At 46.1% G+C, this 19767-nt stretch overlaps 1 protein-coding gene across 1 annotated transcript in view; it reads left to right on the plus strand.

The window, feature by feature from the left end:
* Nucleotides 1–15931, plus strand: part of S100PBP (S100P binding protein) — a 38499-nt gene extending 22568 nt beyond the window's left edge. Inside the window, exons 5-6 of the mRNA XM_081961841.1 lie at nt 13985–14066; nt 15473–15931. Of these exons, the coding sequence (XP_081817967.1) occupies nt 13985–14066; nt 15473–15605 (215 nt within the window). The 3' untranslated portion in view covers nt 15606–15931. The remainder of the gene's footprint in view (nt 1–13984; nt 14067–15472) is intronic.
* Nucleotides 15932–19767: the final 3836 nt, after the last annotated feature.

Genomic DNA, 19767 nt, shown 5'->3' on the forward strand with positions numbered 1-19767 from the left:
AGCTGGTGCTAAAACCTCTTATCCTGAACAGGTTCCTCAAGAGTCTACGCATGACCTAGACAGGTCCTCCCTATTTTTAAAGAAGGCCAGTTCGGTGTGCGATGACACCTCAATCCATGGTAACAACCAGACAACTTCTCTTTGTATAAATCAAGCTTCCTGATGAGCTGCAAAAGATGACCCACTTTTCCTTATAACCTGGAATATAGCAGGTTGGTCTGTTCCATCAAAAGACCAACTCTTTTTTGACTATATATCACAATTTGACATCCTCTTCTTGCAGGAAATCTGGGCCTCCACAGAGATTCAGTTAGATGGCTATTGGGTTAACTCAAACCTGGCTGTCCCAAGCAAGGTGGGGGGCAGAGCTAAAGGGGGTATTGTGACATTAGTTAACACATCCTTGCAATTTAAATGTGTACCACTGCCACCTTTCCAGCCATGGGTTGTAACTACTCTTATTTAAACAGGTGGAGATTTTGCTTTTTAATATCCATATCCCTCCACTTAATAAGAATAATGTGATTAACAAGATTTGGGACAGCATAGATGATTTTATTCTTGGCTGTTCAGCCAAATTCCCCAAAGCTGCAATAATTATAGGGGAGACTTAAATGCTAGAATGGGACCAAATGATCAAGCATTATTTAATCATTTTAAGATTCACTACGATGAAAATGTAACAGGAGAATCTTTGCATTCCAGACAATTTAAAGACCCTAAAGCTAATCGGGCAGGTTTGTGTGTAAGACAAATGACTGTATGTTTGGATCTTTGTATCCTTAATGGGTCCCCATGGGACGACTTTCCAGCAGAATATACTTATCGGGGAGCAGGAAGAAAATCCACAGTTGATTACTGGATAATATCATATGACCTCCTGAAGTTCTTACAGAAGATGGAGGTAGACTCGGGACTGGAAAGTGATCATAATACAATACTCCTTACTCTCACATTGCACCAGAAATCTCTAAGGGCAGGCACAGCCTACCTACCCAGGTTAGAGACTCAAAATACCCAGGTAAAAATTAAATGGAATGAGAAACACTCTAAGGAAGTTACCAAATGGATGTTAGCCCCTGAAACCATAGAGCTACGTACATCTCTACTAAGAAATAAGTGTGGAGGATCTTACCTAGAGGGGTTTGAATCCTTAATTTTAAATTTGAATTCGGTTCTCAGTAACAGATCACTAGCTCACTCCAAAAGGACGGTTTCAAAGAACAAAAAATGGTTCGATAGAGATTGCGTGCAACTAAAAAGGATATATAATATGGAATTCAAGAAAAGTAAAAGTGCCCCCTTTGAGGATCACACTTACTACTTAAAGCAGCTGAAAGCACAATATAAGAACCTTCGAAAAGAAAAGAAAAATGTGGCTCTGAAGGAGTCTTGGCATAGACTAATTACGGCAGTCAGGACAAAAAATACATCCCTTTTTTGGTACATCACCAGGGGATTGGGAAAACCTCCCCTACCCCCAACAAATCAGGTTCCGATTCATGCCTGGGAAGAGTATTTTAGGGAGCTTTATACAGATCCTGACTATGTAACCAAGGAGAGCCAACCTAGTTTGGGCCAAATTCCTTATTGGTCCCCTGTTACACCAGAAGAGAGATCCCGGTTGATCGGAACCCTAAAGGCTAATAAGGCACCCGGGGCTGATAATGTCCTGCTAGAAATAATAAAAAAGAATGCCAGTTGGTGGGCTCCACTTTTAGCATCACTGTTTTCATTTATAGATGAAACAGGCCATATGCCTAGAGATTGGGGAGTAGCAATTATCATACAATTTATAAAAAAGGTAATAGAAATGACCCAGGCAATTATAGACCCATTAGGCTCCTAAGCGTTATTAGTAAACTGTATGCCAAACACCTAAATTACAAACTTCAAGATTGGCTAATTTCAGGGGGATAATCAAAGACGAACAAGCTGGTTTTAGAGAAGAAAGATCTATGGTGGATCATATCTTGGTACTCCACCATTTAGTACAAAAATACGTATATAAAAAAAATCCTCTCTTTTGTGGCCTTCCTTGATTTTAAGCAGGCCTTTGATTCAATATCCAGGATCACTTCCTCTGGGAGAAATTAAAATGCACCGCTGTCGATAAACGCCTCCTCTTCCTCATACAAAAATTGTATGCCAATTCCACCTTGAAAGTGAGGAGCAATCCCCAAGGGAGTTTAACCGGCTCAGTAAGGGTACAAAAAGGGGTACGGCAGGGTTGCATCCTGTCCCCCTCCCTCTTTAACTTCTATATTAATCCCGATTGATCTCTTACAGAACCCTGATTTCCATCCTCCTAACCTATCACAACGCAAAGTGCCAATTCTCTTATATGCTGATGATGCCGCTATCATTTCACAAACCCCTGTAGGACTGAAGAGAGCAATTAGGGCAACACTCGGCTATTGCAGGCAAAACAAGCTCGTCCTTAACTTTGATAAATCAATAGTTTTTGCTAAAAGACCAAGCCAATACTCCTGGAAAATAGAAGGACATAGTTTGGAACAGGTTAGAACATTTAGATACCTTGGGGGGGGGGGGGTTCCACTCGCAAGGGACATGGAAGGCACACCTGGATCACACATTGTAAGTAGCCAATAGGTCCTCAAATGCAATTAAACATTTATACAGGTGGAGGTCAGTTAGTACCTGCTGCCTTAAAACTTTTTGAGGCCAAAACATTGGCACAAATTCTATATGAGGCACAAATAGGAATCCTTGCAAAGAGAGACTTGCTAGAAACCATACAAACCAAATTCCTGCGAGCCATCTTAGCTGCACCCAATGGAACTCCAAATAGCCAGTTAAGAATTGAGACAGGCATGCCTCAAATTCAGGTAAGAGCCTGGAAGATGATGGATCATTCATTGGCTTAAAATGCATTTCTTTCCAGAGGGACTGTCCCCACTAGTGCTGACAGACAATTTCCCCTCCCCTGGAAACAGGCAATTGATCACAAACTGGGCTCCTATAGGCTCTCACCGTTATTCTTAATGTCCCTAGGCTTTGATCAAGCAAAGCAAATAGTAATTAATAGAATGAAGGACATGGAGTTCCAAGAACTAAATAGGTTATCTCTCTACAGCAGGGACAGAATCAAACAGGGTGTGTGGGAATCGGCAAGATATCTAAATGACTTGATCTTCCCAAAACAAAGAATAGCTTTCTTCAGAGCGAAATTTAATATTCTTCCTTCAGCATTCCTCCAGGGCAGGTATAAGAGAACACCTATAGCAGAACAGGTTTGTATATGTGGTAAAGAAGAAGTGGAAGATAATTCACATGTTCTATTACACTGCAAGCTATACAGAGCTTGTAGGTCTGCATATATTCTCCCCTTATTAGAGAGATTGCCGGGGAGGGCAGACAATTTTTATGTAGACTTTCTCCTCCAGGACACTAACCCGGTTACCACGTATGCAGTGGCAAAGTTCTGCACTGCTGCAATGTCCATAAGAAAAAAATTGGCTACAGAAGTATAGTTGTCATCTTGTACCAATTATCTGAAAATATCTCTAACAATCTTTGGACCATTGAATTTACTCCTATACTTAACAGCATTGCACCCAGGTAAACCAGGGAGTGACCCGAACAATCTGAGAACATGTATGTTATTTTCCACTTTTAATGTCAATACTTTTTAATTATATCTTAATATCAGTACTTTTTAACATATTATAAAAATTGGTTCACTTAGCATTGGGTCTTTTTCTCCCTCGACCTGTCATATGACTCGGGGAACTGGTTGTCGTTGCCTGGGGTTTCACCACTTTCGCCTGAGGGGGAAGGGGCCTCTGCAGCCTGGAGGGCTTTCCCAGACGTGTTGATGGTCCGTTTGGGGTCTCGTTCTGGTCGTCCCCTGGATATTGGGTCTGGCCTTGGTTTTGGGGCTGGGGTTGGACATGCAGCTGCCATGTGGCCCATCACCTCGCATCTGTAGGATTTCAGCGGACTTTGAGGGAGGGCTGGTCTCGGGGACTGCTGTGGTTCCCCGTCAGCTGGGTGGTTTCAGGTCAGGTTGACCTCTCTCTTTTGTGTCCGGTTGCTTTCTCATGTCGTTGGCGCACAGCCCGCTGTCGACTTTTGTTGCTACTCGGAACCACTTAAAGTGTCGATTTGGGATGTTGCAGTACACGATTATCTGGGCAATTTGCTTGTCCAGTTCTGAAAAAAAATGCACCAGCAACTGCTCTTGTAAAGGGGGTAGCGTTCCCATGACCCTCCTAAATTCATGGATGTGCTCTTTGATGGGGCGGCCCCTCTGCTTTAGGTTGCTGAGTTCCTCTTCTGCATATGGGTCCTCCTCCACCTCCTCAAATCTGGCCTCTTAGCAGTTTCAGGAAGTCATCTATGTCTTGAAGTTGGGGGGCTCTCCTCTTGTGGAGGGCTGCTAAGCATTCCCTTGCTTCTCCCTCTAGACCCTCTGCAATGGTATTCACCATGGCCCTGGGGGATGGGTAGAGGTGTCCATAGCGTTCTAGGTGGATATCAGCTGAATCAAGGAATAGAGCTAGCTGGTCTGAGTCCCCATCAAACTTTCCCTTGAATTGGGGCGGGTCATTCAGCCCTACTCCTCCAACCTCTGTATGCTTGCACCTGATATGGCTGGCCGTCTTCCTCACCTCTAGGGAGGGTGGGTGGGAGGGGTTTGCCTGTCCTGGGCAGCCTGCCTGCTGTGTGGGAGAGGCACTGGTTGCAGTTTCGGGCTCCTTCTCCTTCTATTAGTTGGAGGGGGGGGGCTGCGCTCCAGTCTGCGTCTCTTCCCCTCAACAGGATCAGATGTCCCTCCCCTCTCTTTTGGGTGGCATGATGGCCCCTCATCAGCAAGGGTGGTCTGGTCAAAATCCTCCCTCTGTTGTTCTATTGTACTCCCCAGGGATTCCATCTGGGGCTTTGGGAGCCTGGCTTGTTCCCAGTCCCACCTCCAGTCCACCCTTGCCAGCTCGTTTGAGACCCTTCCCTGTATCTGGTGACTAGGGTAAGGGAACTCTACTCAGCTGCCTTAGAGGCTAATTTCCACCAGTACTCATCCTATCTTGCTTCTGCTGCTGGGGAAGACATCACAGCTTGGCTGTCTGGTGTTTTGAGGTCTCTCTCTTCAGCCATGGTTGCCTGATTTTCCCTCCCAAGCACCCCAAATATTGGGGGAGTGCTTGGAGAGCCCAGGATTCAGGAAACCTGGAAATCTTGATAGATTTTTAAAGTCAGTTTCGGCTCTCTGTGAAGTTCTCAGAAGATGACCTAATTAATTTATGAGCCTCAAGACAAAGTTCAAAAGAAATCCATTCATTTATTAGGATCAACATTCTGGCATGTTCTTCTGCGGACCCGAAGCTGATATCTGCTTAATTGCATTTGAACTTTACCCCTATGTCCCCTCCCCTCTATCTGTGTCATAAATCACATTCACCAACAAGGTTGTAGAAATATGCGATCCGACTCTGGCTGAAGGTATGCATGGAATCCTCCCTCCAATACCAACCTGATAATAGTCATGGCAACGCTTTACAAGTTGACAGGTGGGTGGCAGGCGGTATGCCCCGGTACGGGTGTACTGGAGCCTGCCTGGAGCACCGGGCACTGTTCTGGTACGGTGCTCCAGAGGGCCCACCCGCCTGCCCACGCTCCTTACCTGTCTTTAAACCCTTCAGCGCTTCTGCGCACAGCACATACAATGCCTGCGCAACACTCCGCCAAGCAGCTGGAGCGTCGTGCAGGCGGCGCTGGACTATAAAACGCATGTGTGTGCTGCATGTGTGCATGCGCGCTACACACGTTCATGTGGAGGACGCCGTGCCCCATTGCAACCGAACCGAACCCACTGCTGGTCTAGGGTGTCCTGCTTGAGCAGGGGGTTGACTAGACGACTTTCAAGATCCTTCCAGCTCTATTATTCTATGTTGTTCTTCTGACGTGGAAAAATGAGTCTGTCAAGCCCTACAAAAGGCAGACAGGATTACGGCCATTTCAATCTTGGTGGGTGGGAGAAGATGCTCTTCCATTTGGGTGAGGAGGAGTGACTTTGTGTAAAGTGCTAGGCTTATCTTTAGGGAGGCGGTGTCAGCCTCGTAGCATTTTGGTCGCTGTTTGGACTTTTGTTTAATTACATTTTGATTTTCCATTTTTTCTAATTCCAGCTAAGAATTTTCACATGTTAATATTTATTTACATCTATTTAATACTGTTTACTGTAAGCTCTCTTTTCAGCACTTGGTTGCATTTGAAAGAGAGGATCAGTCTTATTTCATTGGCTCGGTTCATATACACATACATACATACATACATACATACATACATACATACATACATACATACATACACGCTTGGACAAAACTGGCTAGTTTCTGCCTCAGTCTGTTGTGTCAAACCATTTTTAAAAACAAGAAACCTTTCATGGGTTTTTGTTCCTGTTTCACTTAGATAAGCCAGCATCTTAAGACCAAGCAAAACAAGGGAAGGGGGGGTCAGATAGCAATCCAGCTTTGCTGTGCAAACTCAGTATGGTCTCATAAAGTGGCCTAGTACAAACAAAGGCATTTGTTTGTGCTAACAGCGGCATTTAGCAAATCTATTTTGAGACGGCCGGAAATATGGATCCATCCCAGCTGTTAGCCTGCCAGGTGATGCTAATGGTACCTTCTTTAGGATGGGTGAAATTTCCCACGTATTTTTTAAAGTCTTCAATAAAATCCACCACTTTCTGTTTCCCCCTCCCTTTCATTTTCTGAATAATAATATTCTTGCTAAGTTTAAATATGGCTGAAAGGAAAGGAATGCTCTAAGACCTGCAAATTAGGCTTCCAAAGGGCTTTAGAAACTTTTATTCACAGAACGAATAATTGAGCAGAGAATTTAGAGAACTGATCCAGGAACAGGGTTTGTTGTCCAGATATGTTGGTGTTGAGCTACGGTCCCATAGTTACTAGCCAACATAGTGTCTATTCTAGTGAACAGAAAAATTGATAGCTTCCTCATTTCCCTGCCTAATCCTCTTACTTAGAACATGGATGCAGGCCTAGGCAAGACCTAAATGCCGAAGGCCTGGTAGGAGAAGGGCTGCGTTCCAGGAGGCTGCTTGGAGGCTGGGGGGGGAGGCTTGCTGGGAACTGGCAGGCTTGTTGGGAACTGGCAGGAGGTTTAACATCAGACTTGGCAGGGGAGTTTTTTACCCCCTGCCAGCCACCTCCTTGACTGTTCCGTTTACCCCCCCCCCCCTGCTGACTTTTGGACTAACAACTGCCCCTGTTTTTCATCCGTGCGCGCCCTGGAGGTTTTTACCCCCCTATCTTCATCTGACTGACCATCTGCCCCTTGCCCATTATCAAGCAAAAATCCATCTACCCCTCGCTATCCACCATTGACCACCCACTAGCCCCCACTTACTGACTGGCACCTGACCATCTTATTATCATCACTACCCCCCCCCCTCATCTTGGACTGGACGATTCTCTTTGCACCGGAACCCAGCTTTTTCAATTTTATTGGACTATGGCGTATGATCACACCATCTGCAGCACAGAGCCTAGGCCCTGATGAATTTTTAACAGCATATGTACTCTAGGCTAGACCTAATCCTACTGCAGGAATCCCCCCTCTCGCAGGTGTGGCCCTCCGCCCTTTCAAGGGCCCACCTTGATGACGGATTCATTAATCCCGAGAGGTGGAGGAAGCGGAGACTTAGGGGTTTTTTAGTTAAATGTTTTTTAAATTCTTTTAGGGGTTTAGGGGTTGGGGGGGTGGGTGGGTCAGATCAGGAGCGATGACAGAGCCAGGTCACCAGGTGGGGTCTTGAGCAGAAGGAGCAGAGAGGAGGAGGGGGGAGAGGATATCATTCCTATACAGGGCTCCTTGATTCCAACAGTCGTAGGGAGGGGCAGATACGAGGACAGATTAACAACTCGCAGTCAGTTGGGAGACCGTGGGTGCTGGTTACACCCGGTCGCTTGTACCAACCCCCGCGTTCTAGGTGGTCAAGATCTGCAGGCCCAGGGCCTGAGGCTGTTGTTATGCAATGCGAGGTCCGTTGTCAATAAGGCCACCCTCATTCATGATCTAATTTTGGAGGGGGAGCCGGACCTCACGGGAATAACGGAAACCTGGTTGGGCCACGAGGGAGGGTTACCCCTCGTGGAAATGTGCCCACCAGGTTACCAAGCATTTCACCAGCCCCGGGCCCCTGGGAAGGGGCGGTGGGGTAGCAGTGATTATCCGGGAGGACTTAGAGCCGAGGGAGTCCACTGTGCCACAGACGTCCGGATGTGAATCCCTTGTTGTGAAATGGGGCCCTGGGAGGCAGTTGGGCCTGCTGATAGTATACCTGGCTCCCCGCCATACATCAGCGACCCTGCCTGAGCTCCTCGAGCTGATCTCATCGGTGGCGGTTGAGACCCCCAAACTTTTAGTGATGGGGGATTTTAACCTGCCGTCGGTGGGAGAAGCATCAGAGGGGGTTCGGGAGTTCATGGCTTCCATGATAGCCATGGACCTGACTCAAATGATTCAGGGCCCGACACACGAGGGAGGTCACACCTTGGACCTTGTTTTTGTCTCTCGCCAGTGGTTGAGTGATCTGGGAGGAATGAATTTAACCATCACTCCTCTGTCATGGTCAGATCACTCACTCCTCCGACTTGACTTCCCTGGTGCTATCCCTCGCTGCGGGGAGGTGGAACCGGAAAATAATAGATGGTTTCGCCCCAGGCGCTTGATGGAACCAGACAGGTTCCAGACGGAGCTTGGGCCACCTCCTGCAGCCCTGACCCGCCCTCGGGTAGAGGACCTGGTAGCCGCGTGGAATAATGCGACTACCGGGGCCTTGAACCGGGTGGCGCCTTTGCGGCCTCTCTGGCGGCAACGATCCACCCTGGCTCCTTGGTTCACCGAGGAGCTAAGGGTGATGAAGCGCCGCAAGAGATGCCTAGAGAGTCGTTGGAGATCCTCCCGATCCGAATTTGACCGAGCACAGGTACGAGCCCATTTAAGGACGTACCTAGTGGCATTGAGAACGGCCAAACGTCAATATTGTGCTGCTCTCATTGCATCCGCAGAGAACCGCCCTGCCGCCCTGTTTCGGGTGTCCCGCTCCCTTCTGTTTCAGAGGCCGCGGGAGGCCCCTTTACAGGGTAGGGCAGAGGAGTTTGGGAAATATCTGCAGGATAAAGTCGCTCAAATCCGGAAGGATTGGGTCCCCTTCAGTGGCCCAGTCGAGACGCCAGTGGCGAGTCTTGAGAAACCTTTTTGGGAGGAGTTTGACTTGGTTGTCATCGAGGATTTGGACAGATTGCGTGGACGACTGCGACCTACCACATGTTTGCTGGACCTGTGTCCCTCCTGGCTTGTACTGGCATCCTGGGAGGTTACACGCGACTGGCTCCTGGGCCTAGTGAACGCTTCGTTGGGTGAGGGGTCTCTCCCGGCCGCCTTGAAAGAGGCGGTGGTGAGACCCTTGCTCAAGAAGCCTTCCCTGGACCCTACGGAGCTGGCCAATTATCGTCCTGTCTCCAACCTTCCCTTTTTGGCGAAGGTTGTAGAGAGTGTGGTGGCTTCTCAGTTTCCACGACATCTGGAGGAGAATGATTATCTAGACCCGCGCCAGTCCGGCTTTCGCCCTGGGCACAGCACAGAGACGGCCTTGGTCGCGTTGGTAGATGATCTCTGGAGGGCCAGAGATAGGGGTTGTTCCTCTATCCTGGTCCTATTAGACCTCTCGGCGGCTTTTGATACCATCGACCATGGTATCCTGTTGCACCGACTGGAGGGGTTGGGGGCCCGGGGCACCGTTTTGCGGTGGTTCGGCTCCTACCTCTCCGGCCGGACGCAACGTGTGTTGGCAGGGGAGCAGAGGTCGACCCTAAGCCCCCTTACTTGTGGGGTGCCACAGGGGTCGGTCCTCTCGCCACTCCTGTTCAACACATACATGAAGCCGCTGGGTGAGATCATCCGTGGTTTCGGGGTGGGATATCATCTGTACGCTGATGATACTCAGCTGTACATTTCCACCCCGAACCACCCCAACGAGGCCGTCGAAGTGATGTCCCGGTGTGTGGAAGCCGTACGGGTCTGGATGGATGACAACCGACTCAGGCTCAACCCTTCCAAGACGGAGTGGCTGTGGGTTCCGGCTCCCCGGTTCAACCAGATAATTCCATCTCTGGCCATTGGGGGCATTCAACTCGCCCCCGTGGAGCGGGTGCGCAATTTGGGCGTCCTCCTGGATGCCAGGCTGTCCATGGATGAACATGTGACAGCCGTGGCCAGGGGGGCATTCCACCAGGTTCGCCTGGTGCGCCAATTGCGCCCCCTATTGGACCGGGACGCCTTACGCACAGTCACCCATGCGCTGGTGACGTCTCGCCTGGACTACTGTAACGCTCTCTACATGGGGCTTCCCTTGAAATGCACTCGGAGACTGCAGTTGGTCCAGAATGCGGCCGCGCGGGTGATTATGGGGAGTACTAAGTACTCCCATGTGACACCTCTCCTGCGCGAGCTGCACTGGCTTCCTGTGGTCTATCGAGTGCGTTTCAAGGTCTTGATTACGATCTTTAAAGCGCTCCATGGCTCAGGACCTAGTTACTTGCAGGATCGTATTCTGCCCCATACATCCCTACGACCCATCCGCTCGCACAGAGAGGGACTTCTCCAGGTGCCGTCCACCAGACAGTGCCATGGGGCGGCGCTTAGGAGCAGAGCCTTCTCTGTGGCGGGCCCAGCCCTGTGGAATGACCTCCCCCCGGATATTAGGACCACTACTGACCTCCGCTCCTTCCGTGTCAAGCTCAAGACCCACCTTTTCCAAATAGCTGGCCTGGCTCAACCATAACTTCGTAACGCTCCTGTTGGGTTTTTTAATTTAGTAATTTTATTTAAGGGGATTTTAAATTGTGTTTTAATTGTCTTTCACTTATAAGTCAACTCTCCTCCATGCACATATGTATATGTCTCTGTTCTTTTTGTATATATGTTTGTCTTATATGTATTTTTATCCGTTTTGATTGTACGCCGCCCCGAGTCCTTCGGGAGAGGGTTGCGGCTAATCAAATAAATTATTATTATTATTATTATTATTATTATTATTATTATTATTATTATTATTATTATTATTATTATTATTATTATTATTATTATTATTACTTTCTTACCATTAGTAAAGGTTTTTCAAAAACAGCTGCTGCAACCTATTAGCAATAGCACTTATATACCACTTCACAGTGCTTTACAGCCCTCTCTAAGTGGTTTAGAGTCACCCTTTAGCCCCCAATAATCTGGGTCATCATTTTACTGACCTCAGAAAGATGGAGGGCTGAGTCAACCTTGAGCTGGTCAGGATCAAACTCTTGGCAGTGAGTTAGCCTGCAGTACTGCATTCTACCCACTGTGCCATCACAGCTCTATGGACTATTGCTAGTTGTCTTGAGATGTTGATTTGAGATTCTTTTAGTCTCTATGACTAGGATTTACCTTTTTTTTCTGGAAGAATTTTATTGGTTTTTTTTTTAAAAATTGGGGGAAGGGTAGGTGGATATACAAAAAAAAAATTTTTGGCAGCTCCATCGTGCTAGAGGTAGGAATCTCTCCAATTCTCACAACTTTTTACAGGGAAAAAAAAAGATAAAAGATAAGCAGAAACAGCATCTTATTATACATTGTATCAACCATGTGTTCAATCATCTCTTTTGCCACTTTCTAATATATCAACAATTAAAATGATATTCCAGATATATTTATTTTTGTGACCTGAGTCTTTCCATTATTGTTCCCTCCCCCCTGTCCCCAGGCGGAGCTGCTGCCCCTCCCTCCTTCATGACTTGTGTTTTGTCGCCTTTTTCACTACTTCTTATATTTCTGTCCTCTAGGAGGGCACTATGTTTTTTAATGAAGGCCTCTGCCTCCACGACTGTGTTAATTCTAATTCTGTTTCCCTCCCATAAGATCAGCATTCCTTCTGGCAATAACCACCTAAACCAAATTCCCTTATTATATAATTTCTTTGATAAGGAGGAATACTTCCTCCTCTTATCTCTTATTTTTTTCAGAATTTGCTTAAGAATGGCAATTTCTTTATCTTTATATTTTAGTGCTCCCTCCCTCTGAGCCCCTAGAATCTCATCCCTCGTGGTCTTCCTAAGAAATTTAACATGTACTTCCTTTGGAACATTATGTGTTCTGGCATATGCTGAATTAATCCTATAAACCAGATCCATATCCCACCACAACTGTTCTTTATCTCTTTTAATATATTCTGCTAAAATTGTACTCATAATATCCTTAAGATCTTCATCTTCTGTCTCCGGTAGGTTCTGGAATCTGAGAAAGAAGGACATTCTTTCAAGTTCTATCTTTGCCATAAAATTTTCCAATTCTATATTCCCCTTCTGGACTGCCTTAACCTCCTCCCCCAGCCCAGCTGCGCCCTCCTCTAGCACACCAATTCTCTGTTTATTTTCTGTTATTTGTTGCTGCACACTTTTAAGCTCATCTCTAAAATCTGCTACCTCCATTTTATCCCTGCATAATAGCTTGGAACATTTGAGCAACAGATAAATCTTTTGAACTCTCTCCATTCTTTTCTTGTAAAAATGATGAAATTTTTGTATGTTGAATCGTTGGACTGGATGCAGTAGAAGTTGGTGCCGAGGCTGCTTTGCCTGTAGGTGGTTTTCTGGGCCCCCAGTCTAAGTTCAGAAAGAGTAAAAATCTTTTGCAAAAGAAATGGCGTCTGCGAAGCGTGCAGCCGAGCAAGTCCGAGAAGACAGGCAAATCCAAAAGTGAAAATTAACCCTCTGTCACAGTTCCAAGCCAAGAAGTCACTCAAAAAAAAGGAAATCAAATAGTCCAAATCCAGAAAGACCACGTAATAGGAGAGGCTCCAAGAGTCCTTCAGGGGGGATAATATAAAGCCAGACTTTCTTCAAAGGTAGTTTCAAAAGGCAGACTTCATTTATAAGTGCGAAGAAGAAGAAGGAAGCAGGCCATCGTGGCTCTTCCTCGGGATCAGGAGCAGAACATTAAAAACTTCCATAAAACTTTCAAAACAACTCAGCAATCAGCTCTTGCAGTTATGATATAAATCTTTTCACATAGTTCAAGTGGCTAATTCAATTTTTTGCTCTCTATCTCCATTCCGAGATTGAGAGACAGTCCAAATGCCGCTTTGCCTGAGAGGGGTAGAAAAAAAAAAAAACAACCCCCCTCCAATCTTCCTACTTAAAACAGATTGAATCCACAACTTGTAAAAAAGCCACTACTCGTCAGTTAAAAGCAATTAAAGAGATTGGAGCAAATTTTTCACCTCCAGCACTTCAGCCGCTGCATGTAGTTAACTCTTTCCTTCCGGAATCCATTCAGCGAAGGTGCTGTTATGCACCCCCTACGCTCCCTGGCTCCTAAGGCGAAACTGGAGACCCCCCCATGGCTGCCGCCTATCTGGGGGGTTCCAGCAAGCCGCCCTACGGCAGGTGGTCCCTCCAAGACTCCCTGTGCTCCTAAAAGGAGCCCACTGGAGAAGCGAACAGCGGACCAACGTCCGTCGCCTTTGGAAACCGGAAGTGATCTCTGCTAGGATTGACCTTTTCTTAAAATATCCTGTTAGGTGAATTGTTTTGGTCTAGCTAGTTAGTGAAAATGGTAGCTTAGAAAATGTTGGACTGATTAAGGTTAAATAGTGTTGGACTGCTTGGTTGGAGGATAAAGTGGACAGGAAAAAAACTGATGTTAAGAATCTCCTTTATCAATCAGCACTTGGAATTTTCTTGGCACTGAGCAAATGCAGTCCCCAAAGCCTCGGTGTCTTTTGCTGTATGCTGTTTCCTTCCTTCCTTCCTTCCTTCCTTCCTTCCTTCCTTCCTTCCTTCCTTCCTTCCTTCCTTCCTTCCTTTTGTTAGTGAAAAATAGATTCCAAAATGTTGTTAGTATCAGAATCTTCCTCCTAACCGTGATGTTTTGATTAATGTTCTGTTCTACTGAATTCCAGACACCGTCCAGGAGTTGCACACGCTGGTAGATACAGTTGCGTCTGAATCCGGTTACAGCCACCCAACAGACTTGACCGTAAGGTACGATTCCTCTGAGAGAACAGGCAGAACTCTGCAGAACTTTTCCTGGGAAGCAGCTTTGCAGATCTCATAGCATGTAAAAATAGGTATCATGATTTCAATTTTGAGGAACTAGAATTTACTAATCTTATCAGGTTGGCAAAATATCCTTACTTACACGTACTGATATTTGGGTTACAAAGATAACAGTGTAGTTGAATAACAGTGAGATTTCTGGATGTTTATGGATTAAAGATACAAATGCTCTTTTTGAGCATTTATTTCGCTGAGGTGAATAAAACAAATTGGGCATAAAATTATAGAACTGAAAATATATTTTTATAATGTGAGAAATCATTATAAAAGTAATTATTTTAAAAAGATAATGTCTTGAAGCATCTATTTGACTCTAAGCGTAGCCTTTTTATCTGAAAAAAAATCTAGGGGAGGAAGAGGAAGGTTAATGCCCAGGGTAGAGCAATTCCTTGGCATGCCAGCTAAACATCTTTAGAAGCAGGCAGCAGAGTCTGATCTGCCTGAACATTCTTCTCTTCTCCTGAACTACAGGACAAGCAGTCCTCGACTTACGACTGTAATGGAGCTGCCCATTACAGTTGTAAGTCATGACGGTCATAAAGCAGGTCACCCTCCTGATTGACCTGATTACGACCTTTTTGCTGTGATCGTTAAGTGAATGTGGCAGTCATTAAGCAAATTCATCCGAAAACTGGAAGCAAACACCAGTTTTCAGCAAAAACTTTGTAAATTGCACTCACATGCAGACAGCCATAAAATGTAGGCTTATTGCCAAGGGTCCAAAATGCAGTCATATGACTGGAGTATGTGTGTCATAACTTCGGAACCAGGTTGTAAATGCCTTTAGGGAGAATCCACTATAATTTTATATGGTCACTAAGCAACCGGTCATAAGTTGAGCGTTAGTTCTATCAGTCATGAAGACTCAGAACAGCAAAGGAAGTCTTTGTAAAGCAATGATAGTTCTTTGAATTCTGATCAACGTGGTAGTTTTGTTGAAAGATAACCTGACGAACTTCTAATAAAAAAAATAATACCAATTTCTTGAGGAATGCGCCTCCTTGGGTTTGACAATGGCTGTGGCCTGGAGGCTGCAGTTTCTGAAATGGGCCTGGGTCAAGTCAAGGAAGAGAAGGCAGACGCTCTTAGGCCTAAAAGGAAACGGAAGGCAGGCTAGGAAGGGGGTCCCGCCCGTAGTCTCCATGCTCCGTTTGCCAGTGTCCCAGGTTGAAAAGTGAGGGCGGGGCTGCCAGTATTTGGGTGGAAAGCTTCATTGAGCAAAGGGGGGATGGGACTGTTTCCAGGATTGGGTTGCTGCTTTTTTGCCTCCAAGTTTCGCACTGACGTTTTTTTCTTTCTTCCTTCTTTTGTAAACTGCCCTCCCTGCACAGGAACTACAGCAAGCGGAGTCACAGCAAAACCCAGAGATTCAGTCTCAACCAGTGGGTGGAGCACAGCAGGCGCAACTTTGGCCGCTTTGATGGCGTTCCTGATCACTTTGAGCGCAGCCCAATCCTAAGCTAGGGGAGATTTTACTCAGAGTTGTTCTTTAAATGTATTGGCAGTTCAATTTAATGAGCGTTCGTATGTGTTACTATTAATACGAAGGCCAATTTAATGTATTTATTTTTTATTACAAACATTTGTTCACTTTGTCCTAGATCTTTTTCACTGCTGAATATTTTAGAAATGTTGTGTTTTTACTATTCTATTTGATATTGCACCTTGTATATGTTATGTTTGTTTTAAAATTCTGGGACCTATTATCCTTTTTCTCCTTCTGTGCTTACTGCTTGATTGTGTCCAGATTAATTGTCTACTATTCTGTTTTTAAAATTTTATGGAAAGTCTAGGCACTCTGACTTTATCGTTGCACATTGACAACGAAGAACCATGATACCAATTCGGATTCCATGGGCAAATATCTCATATTCCTTCAGATACATAATGGAGGCCGTTCACACATTCAGCTGCTAAGGTTTGAGGCTACAAATAAGTGAAGGAAGCAGCATTTGATGAATTGGAAAATTGTTCACCCCTTCTTGAAATGCTCATGTGTATAGGGGATCATCCAGCATAATACCCTGCTTCCCTGAAAATAAGACTTCCTGGATAATAAGCCCAATTGGGCTTTTGAGCGCATGATCTAAAATAAGCCCTCCCCAAAAATACTACAGCACAGCAGCAGCCATGAGGTGACTACGCTCTCTACCTCCTGCACCTCAAAAATAATCAGACCTCCCCGAAAATAAGGTCAAGGGCTTATTTCGGGGGTCAAAAGAAAATAAGACCCTGTTTTACTTTTTGAGGAAACACTGTAGGCTTTAGAGGATTGCTTAAAATGTAGAAGCCTTTTCTTAGGTCATCATTCCCTCTAATAGCAAAAGCTAGCTATCGCAAGTGACATGAACATGTCCTAAATTAAAGTAATGGTTAATATATATTTAGGGCAGTTGTGAGTGCTCATTATCTCTGCTAATGAATGTTATTGTTACGTAGAAACGGAGGCTCGGCAGCCTTGGGCAGGTGCTTATATACAATAATGCAGTATTTTGCTTAAAAAAAACAGGCTTGTTTTTCTGTGCTTTAGCCATCTGTACAACTGAGGTCAAACCCTGTCCTTTCTTAAACCCTTGCGCTCTTATAGGAAACATTAGTGAAGCACAGAAATAACAGGAGTCCTCCGTATCTGTTCTCCAGGTTAAGATAGATGAGAAAAAACAAGCACAGAGGCTTCGGGGAAAAACAACTCTTTGCAAAATGCTCTGGTTCTAGAAAGAAACAGCAAAAAATGACAGCATCTTGTGACATAAGATTTAGCTTTCTGCTTCTGTCTTTCAAAAGTGGAGCATTCTCTTCCTAAACTAAGCCTTTGATGGAGAGTCCCTGCTGTGGCTCTAATCCACCCTCTCTTGTTCTGCAGCGCATGGCACTTGCCAGAAGAAAACCGCCTTCCTTTCTTTTTGCTTTTTCCCTTGAGTTATTGTTGACTCCTGGTGGTTGTCTGGACACTAATCACTGAAGATTTTTTGGCTACCTTTTTCAGAAATGATTTGCCTTCGGAGGCTGCGAGAGGGCCTGGCCTAAGGTCCTCCAGCTCCTTTTTTGGCCTAAGGCAGAATTAGAAATTACAGTCTCAGGTTTGAGCCTCATCCCTTACTAAACACCAGGCCAAACTGGCTGGTTCCACCATTCTCTCGTAGAGTTCAGAAGAATTTTAAAAGTGTTGTGAGCAACTCGGAATCAGCGCAGGTAGTCATCGACGTACGACCACAATCAAGGTTAAGAGTTGGGATGTAAAAAAGCGCAGTCCTTCCTTCCACTAGATGCTTCCAGGACTACCTCATAGGGACAGCCCACAACTCAGAGCTGCGACCTCTGAGAAAGCAGCTTCCCCCATTTCCTTAGGAACGTAAGACACCTCAGCAGGGAGACTAACTCTCTTGCAGTCCCAGCTGGTGATGGACTTGCCTCTGTTCCTGATGGAGGTGAGAATCCAGGAGGAGGACATACGGAAATGCCTTGCTGGCGCTCACGGTTTTTGGTTCCTAAACAGCGGCTTTCAAGGCATGTCCTTGAGGTATCTGCTGTTTTGCTGTAATGCCAAAATGATGGGAGACCAGAAAGCTTGCCCTTTGGCAGCAGTGGATTCCTGGCGGGCCGGGTGGAACCCCCTTCTCTCCTGGAGGCCCAGGGCATTCCCCTCAGGCTCTGCATGCCAAAAAGGCAAGCTGCCTTTCTGGGGTGGGGAAGGACTCTGCTGCATCCCTGCACTACAGGTTGTCCCTGGTTAAGAACGTCCGACTTAGGGACAACTCAGACTTACAGACCAGACGGCTGTTGCTAAAAATGTTGAATGGCATTCTTTCTTGAGTGTTGGATGGCTGGAGCCACACATTTCTACTACCCAGCTGTTTTCGTTGCTCCTGAAAACATTGCGCAGCTTCAGCGTTCGTCAACTTGAGAAAGGAGAACATCGTTCACCATTTTTAGGCAGTTTATTTGTAAGTAAAAGTTACTCCTCCACATCCCAAGTTCCGACTTACATATAGAGTCAAGACTTAGTAATGGGTCTTATTTTTAACCTGTGTTGTTGATCTCGGCTGGTGAATGCCCCAGGGAGGTGCATCTGTGAGCCACAGGCTGGCTCTGAGGAGCACCTCTGCGGAGGAGGAGTGCCTGCAGCCAGGCACCTTCAGGATGCCCCTACTGTCATCACTGATGCTAATGTCCAGCTAATCTGATCCTAATGCTGGACGGAAGAGACAGCTCTAACCGGACCCATTTCTTAAGTGCAGGCCATTTGCCAGCTTCTCCCTCCACCTGGAGGCACGGAAAAAAGATACCGGACAGGCAGTCCTTGGCTTACAACTGGTTGCTTAGCAACCATTTGAAGTTCTGACAGACAGGCCTGAGGGTTGCCCCCCCCGGGGCCTGGTAGTCACATGGCCACCTGTCAGGTACTTGGCAACCAGTCTGCTTTTACAGCTGTTTGTGGTGTCCTATGATGACAAGATTGTTGTACTACATCTGACCAAAAAACAGCATTTACTTCTGATTTTTCACAAAACCAAGAGTACAAACAATGGGTACATTTAATGATCACTGCAAAGTCACAAAATTGGGTCACTTACATGGGTGTGAGTGACCCAATTACAGTTGTACAACCTACAACTGTAATGAGCAAACTCCATTTCAGTTGTAAGTCAAGGAATACATGTAATGATTTGTGAACTTGCAGCCTGAAAATATAAATGAGTCTTCACACACACACCTTTGCTGACAAGGTTACCTGCTAGACAAGTTGCTTTATTTCAGATTATCCAAGGTTAACTACACCTGTCCTCTAACCGCTTCTTAAAAGCTCCAACTCTGAGAGAGGCAAGGGGGATCCGTTTTCCTTACAGCATCTTAGGGTTGGAAATGACTTCAAGACCATCGAGTCCAACCCCCTGCCCAGTTCTGACTATTTTTATTTATTTAACATATTTGCTGCCCACCCCAACCACCAGTTGACTATCTGAGGCATTTGAAACCCTCCAGGGATGGAACCTTCATGGCTCCAGGAGACCGGCTGCTCCACTTCTCATCATTTGGACAGAGAATCCCTCTTAATTTCAGACGTGGGTCTCCCTTCTGCAAAGGGCAGGGAATAAGTTCAGCCTTTTCCCGGGGACTGCCACATTTCCCTCCTGATTTCTCCAAGGCCTGCTCAGCGACGAGACCCTGGAGCATGTGGGAAACTCCTAGGCAAAGGGAAGCAGGAAGGCTGGGCCACCACCAATTGTCCTAAAGGAGAATGGTCCCCAAGGAACCTTGGAGGCCATGTAGTCCAACTCCAAGTCAGTACAGGTAGGCACTGAGTGAAGGCGGGTGCTTGATTGGGACCCTTCCTCTCAAGCATAGCTAGAGATTCAGAGGGTCTTACTAGGCTGGCAGATACCTCTAAGTACGCCAGAGAGCGGAGGAGGTCTCTGCACAGCATGGATTACAAGCAGGCAACTCATCCTGTGGATGTTGCGGAGGCGAAGTGGGGAGAAGTGGAAAGCCGTCAGCTAGACTGAAGGATGTCAGTATTTCAAATCCGCTGCATCGGACCCTTCTCTGATGATGGCAACCATCATCGGAAACAGAAGGTTATTATAACAACCGGAAACGGTTGAATAGAGGAGGCGGACTGGGGACG

The sequence above is a fragment of the Natrix helvetica genome (genome assembly GCF_964273705.1).
Source record: "Natrix helvetica genome assembly, chromosome: 9".
Classification (NCBI taxonomy): Eukaryota; Metazoa; Chordata; class Lepidosauria; order Squamata; family Natricidae; genus Natrix; species Natrix helvetica.